The sequence below is a fragment of the Sinocyclocheilus grahami genome, unplaced genomic scaffold (assembly GCF_001515645.1).
Source record: "Sinocyclocheilus grahami isolate Dianchi unplaced genomic scaffold, SAMN03320097.WGS_v1.1 scaffold2295.1, whole genome shotgun sequence".
In the NCBI taxonomy this organism is placed as follows: Eukaryota; Metazoa; Chordata; class Actinopteri; order Cypriniformes; family Cyprinidae; genus Sinocyclocheilus; species Sinocyclocheilus grahami.
In genome coordinates, this window is record NW_015507474.1 from 17,728 (window position 1) to 23,808 (window position 6,081).

The following is a 6,081-nucleotide window of genomic DNA, read 5'->3' on the forward strand; positions in this document are numbered from 1 at the left end:
GTGTGTGCTATAGAGTGAGTGTTTGCTATAGTGAGTGTGTGTGCTATAGTGAGTGTGCAAAAGGCTCATTAATGCAGACGCACAGAAGCGTTTCATTCTGTGGAGTGCTTCACAGCGCCTCGCAATCTAGTATTGCATCAGCCATCATTGGTCCTCAGTGGGAATGAGCCATGCAATTCCGTTACAAACGGCAATCATACGATTATCTTTATGTTCCTTTGAGTGTTTAAGTTTGTGTGCGTCCAGAGAGAAAACCACACCCACATACATGAGTGTATGCTGACCCGTCAAAGGACATAAGGTTCAAGATGATACTGCTCTGCATCAGTATTAATGCTCATCTATAATATGTGCACAATCTGAGAACTGGATAATGCACTTTGCTATAACCTGGCTCCCCCTCTGCATATGCCTGTAACAATACATATGTTGAACTCGATTCCTTCTCCGTCTTTGGTGTTCTAACCGGCACACGCGGATCAACTCCACCTACTTAGCAATAGCTAGCACCTTACAGTCCTTAGCCCCTCAGCTACAGTGAGTGTGTGTTATATATAGTGAGTGTGTGCTATAGTGTGTGATATAGTGAGTGTGTGTGCTATAGTGAGTGTGTGCTATAGTGAATGTGTGTGCTATAGTGAGTGTGTGCTATAGTGTGTGTGTGTGTGTTATATATAGTGAGTGGTTCCTATAGTGTGTGTTATAGTGAGTGTGTGTGTGTTAATAGTGAGTATGTGCTATAGTGAGTGTGTGTGCTATAGTGTGTGCGTTATAGTGAGTGTGTGCGCGCTAGTGTTTGTGTGTGCTATAGTGAGTGTGTGTGTTATAGTGTGTGTGTGTGTGTGTTATAGTGTGTGTGTGTGTGTGTGTGAGTGTTATACTGAGTGTGTGTGTGTGTGTGTGTGTAATAATTATAGTGTGTGTGTGTTTCAGGTAAGCTGGATCAGCGGCCGCTCTGGGGTGTGTGTGTGTCTCTGAGCGCTGTGAATCTGAGCAAGAGTGCGGAGGGGAAGATGCCGGTCGCTCAGCGGATCCAGATCTTTGTGACGGCAGCCATCAGTCTGAGAGCGGCACTGGGGAAACACCTCACCTGTCTGCCCGTAAGCATCACACACACACACTCACTCATGTAAACACCACACACCCCCTCACACACCTGCTGTCTGTGTGTCAGGGTTACCTGCTGAGCTGCGCCGAAGCTCTGGCCTGTCAGTCAGACACTAAGCTCCTCCCAGACTGCCTGCGCTGGATCTTCACGCCGCTGGGCCGCCAGTTCTTCCTGAGCTGTGATTGGTCAGTGAGGGCGGAGAGCAGTGAGCAGATCTTCACCTCTCAGAGAGATGAAGGTAAGCCTGAGCGATCGATGGGTGGCCGTCTGAGCATCCAGCCGCAGGACTAACACGTGTTTGTGTCTCTAGCGGATCCCATCGCACAGCTGCACCGCTGCTTCTGTGAGAAGCTCCTGGAGAGAGCCGTGCACACGCTGATCGAGCCGCAGAGCAGCAAACACGCAGAGGACGCTGGGTAAAACACACACACACACACACAGCTGTTCACACAGCGGGTCCATAACTAACTACATCAACCGGTAGAATCAAACAAATCTGATTGCAATTTTTCTGCAACTTATAATGTAATTATAAATCTAATAACTATTAATTCTAGTATTCTGAAAGTGTCATGTCTTCTGTAGGGAGTTCACGGGTGTTATGGAGTTTCTGCAGCTGCTGAACAGCTGTACTGAAGACTCCGCCCCCTCCACCGCCCCCTTCCCTGCGCTGGCCAATCAGAGCTCAACACCAGGTGCGTGTCACTGCCTCGGCGGTGTGTGTTAATACGTCCTCACACGCTGACGTGTTGTGTCTCGTCTCTGCAGTGAGGGACCCTGTGTGCCGCTGGTGGGCGTCGGTGCTGAAGGCCGCGGTTCATTGGCTGCAGGGTGATGATGCGTCGGTGAGGTCACTGCTGGCGGAGGCGGAGCGGATGCCCAGAGCGCTGCACACACTGGAGTGAGTGTTCACCCGTCAGAGTGTGTTCATACCCATGATGCTCCAGTCTAACCGCGTGCTTGTGTGTGTGTGTGTGTGTCAGTCACCCGCTGGCGAAGGCCGTGCTGGCGCTCTGTAAGGCTGTGCAGATGAGTGTGAGTCCGCAGAAGGGCGAGGGGGTCGTCAGCTGCCTCAGTCACTGCCAGCGCTCCAGTGCTCACCTGCACATCAGTGTGTGTCAGTCACACAACAACACCTGGCTGCACAAGGTACACACACACACACACACTGCACTTATGCACTGCTGATGTTTTCCCATTATAGGGAGCATCCTAACCAGCATAAGTGACTGATTTAAAACACTCTACAGCTGGTTATCATTATAGTTGATGTTATAGTTATTGTTACAGGTATTGTCTGTGGTGTGGATGCTAATATTGTTATCTTTATAGTTAACGTTACAGTTACAGGAATAGTTTTAAAGATAACTAATGCTAATTCTGATAACTATAAAGGACACACCGGTGTATTTCTCTTGAGCCAATCATCTTCTCTGACTCTCTCAGGGGGTGGAGCTTCTGGTGTGTGACCTCCTCCTGACTCTGAGGACCGTCAGTCACCCGCTGGCGAAGGCCGTGCTGGCGCTCTGTAAGGCTGTGCAGATGAGTGTGAGTCCGCAGAAGGGCGAGGGGGTCGTCAGCTGCCTCAGTCACTGCCAGCGCTCCAGTGCTCACCTGCACATCAGTGTGTGTCAGTCACACAACAACACCTGGCTGCACAAGGTACACACACACACACACACTGCACTTATGCACTGCTGATGTTTTCCCATTATAGGGAGCATCCTAACCAGCATAAGTGACTGATTTAAAACACTCTACAGCTGGTTATCATTATAGTTGATGTTATAGTTATTGTTACAGGTATTGTCTGTGGTGTGGATGCTAATATTGTTATCTTTATAGTTAACGTTACAGTTACAGGAATAGTTTTAAAGATAACTAATGCTAATTCTGATAACTATAAAGGACACACCGGTGTATTTCTCTTGAGCCAATCATCTTCTCTGACTCTCTCAGGGGGTGGAGCTTCTGGTGTGTGACCTCCTCCTGACTCTGAGGACCAGCCTATGGCAGCGCGGAGGCGGGTCTAACGGAGAGCCAGGCCCCGCCCCCGGATCCCAATTGGCTGGATTCCAAAGGGACTTGAGCTCTCTGCGTAAGCTCGGCCAGGCCCACAGACGGGCCCAACACAAGGTGACCTTTGACCCCAGCCTACAGCTGACCTCTGCACTTGATCTCCACATGATATTAACTGTGTGTGTGTGTGTGTGTGTGTGTGTGTGTGTGTGTGTGGCTTTAGCTGTTCCTCCACGAGACGACGGTCCGACTGATGGCAGGAGCCAGTCCCACACGCACACACCAGCTACTGCGACACCGAACACACAACTACAGCACAACCGGTAAACACACACACTCACTCACTCACACACTCACTCACACACACACACATACAGTCACTCACTCACTCACACACACACACACACACACACACACATACAGTCACTCACTCACTCACACACACACACACACTCACTCTCACACACTCACACACACTCACTCTCTCACACACACACACACACACACTCACTCACTCACTCTCACACACTCACACTCACTCACTCACACACACACACACACACACACTCTCTCTCTATAGCAGCTGCTGCTGTGTTCAGTGTCCCTTGTTGATGTGTGTTTGCGCTGCAGACGGTGACTGTGCGCTGGGCGAGCGTGAGAGGGCTCATGCTATCCTGCTAGCGTGTCGTCACCTGCCGCTGCCGCTGCTAACGCCGCCGGGTCACCGCGTTCGACTGCTGGCCGAGGCCAAGCGCACGCTGGAGCGAGTGGGAGACCGCAGATCCCTGCAGGACTGCCAGCAGATACTGCTGCGGCTCGGAGGAGGAACCACCATTGCTGCCACATAACACACACACTCACACAAATATATACACACACACACTCACACACACTGAACCTTCTTCAGCTGTATGTTAGTCATGATCATGTTAATATTAGATGTATATTAGTTTCATCCTCAAAACATACACACACACACACACACACACATATACACAAACACACAGGTTCATTCAGATCTACTGCAACAGCTAGTAAATAAACGGCTTGTGTCTGCAGCTACCTCACACACACACTCTCTCACACACACACACACACACACACAAACACACACATATACGTATGTTGTACAGAACTGTCTTATAGACCAAAGTCTTCTAGCGCTAGTGAGATACATGAGGGTTATTATATAATTATTATTTCACATGACGACCTTAACACTTCATCATGTGTCATTTCTTCAGATTTAGTTTCTGATGTGTTTGTTTTATTTTGCTTCGATAGTTTTTTGTCTTTATTCTTTTATATTTGAATAGATGAAAGCCAGACTTTTATGATGACAGCACGTGATGATGTAATGTCTCTCACACACGCATCAGAAATGAGCTGTTAATGCAGAAAAAATAAGCGTGTGTATTATTTGGTGTTTATAATAATTTAATCTCCTGGTTGTGTTTTAATATCTAACTGTAATAACTCTCTCTGCAGCTCCGTCACATGCACTCTTTCTGCTCTCACTCTTTCGTTCATGTGTTTGTCTGAAGCTCTACATCTTTTGATTTTTTTTTTTTTTAATAAAACTGCAGATGCCATTGAAGAACCATCTTGTGTTTGTGTGCAGTTTACACACTCCAGTTTAGTTTAGTTTCTTATAGAGCACATTTCTACTGCCACAAGAGCAGCCCAAAGTGCTGTAAAAGACCTAAAAAAACACAGCATCATAAAAAAAACCTGATATTTAAAAAGTGCTGCTTCAAGTAGAACGATAACTAAAAGTTGTTTTCCCAAATAATTCCAGCGGTATCGTTCCTCTGTGTCATTATTGTTAACAGTTGTGCTGTGGACTCACTGTTCTCATAAAATGACAGTGATTATCAAAACTTTGTTTATAGTTACAGTTATAATTTTCGGTGTGAACGAGTCTTCATATATTCACAGACAGACTTTAACTGCTGTGATCTGAAACTACAGCACATTCCCCTCAGATTCATATGGAAGCTTATTGCCACCATTGAATAGAAGTCAATTATGACTTTTATCTCACAATTATGACTTTTTTATCGCAATTCTGTCAGAATTGGGAGATGTTAAATTGCTATTGTGAGATATAAACTCATAGTCCTGAGAAGAAAAGCCTAAATTGTGAGATGATAGAAACAAGTTTCCATAGATTCTCGTCACAGCAGTGATTAATGTATGTAAATGGTTTAGTGTCTGTTGTACTGCCTTTATAATGATTCATTGATTCAAGACAGAGAATCACTATTGAGGTTCATGAGAGTTTAAACTCGTTCTGATTCAGACATGAGAGTTTGAGGTTTACATGTGCTTCAGTCACAATGAAAAACATCTTAATGCTCCTAAAACAGGCAAACTTTATTAATGCAAAATACACCAAGTCTTTCTCTTGATTCAGGTGTGAGAGAGAGAGAGTGTGTGTATGAGTGAGTGTGTGATGTTGAGCTGCAGCGCGTCTCTGAAGCTGCTGATATTTAAAGGAGTCATATGATGCGATTTCAATTGTTCCTTTCTCTTTGGAGTGTTACAAGCTCTTGGTGCATAAAGAAGATCTGTAAAGTTGCAAAGACTAAAGTCTCAAATCCAAAGAGATATTCTTTATAAAAGTTAAGAGTCAGCCACGGCTACCTAAAACGGCTCGTTCTAACACGCCCCCACATGTCTACATCACTGTGTGGGAAGATTTGCATAACGCCGCCCAAATGTTCACGCAAAGAAAGAAGGCGTAACTTTTATTCTCACTGTAGTATTGTTGCTGCCGCCATGTCGTGGAGACGCTGTGTGATTCGTTGTGATAGCCCCCGGCCTGCGCTCACCCTAGCCCCGGCCTCCGCTCACCCTAGCCCCCGGCCTCCGCTCACCCTAGGCCCCGGCCTCCGCTCACCCTAGCCCCCGGCCTCCGCTCACTCTAGCCCCCGGCCTCCGCTCACCCTCGC

General features: G+C 46.9%; 1 protein-coding gene across 6 annotated transcripts in view; it reads left to right on the plus strand.

Annotated features, from left to right (window-relative positions):
* srebf2 (sterol regulatory element binding transcription factor 2) overlaps nt 1-4,730 on the plus strand; it is a 17,403-nt gene extending 12,673 nt beyond the window's left edge. For 4 of the 6 annotated variants that reach the window (XM_016261076.1, XM_016261078.1, XM_016261079.1 and 1 more), the window contains exons 12-20: nt 934-1,100; nt 1,175-1,346; nt 1,419-1,524; nt 1,694-1,803; nt 1,877-2,009; nt 2,605-2,770; nt 3,068-3,244; nt 3,351-3,450; nt 3,758-4,730. In XM_016261076.1, the coding sequence (XP_016116562.1) occupies nt 934-1,100; nt 1,175-1,346; nt 1,419-1,524; nt 1,694-1,803; nt 1,877-2,009; nt 2,605-2,770; nt 3,068-3,244; nt 3,351-3,450; nt 3,758-3,975 (1,349 nt within the window). In that variant the 3' untranslated portion in view covers nt 3,976-4,730. Of the gene's footprint in view, nt 1-933; nt 1,101-1,174; nt 1,347-1,418; nt 1,525-1,693; nt 1,804-1,876; nt 2,010-2,091; nt 2,258-2,604; nt 2,771-3,067; nt 3,245-3,350; nt 3,451-3,757 lie in introns of all 6 variants that reach the window. The other 2 variants (XM_016261077.1, XM_016261081.1) reach the window with 1 other exon arrangement.
* Nucleotides 4,731-6,081: the final 1,351 nt, after the last annotated feature.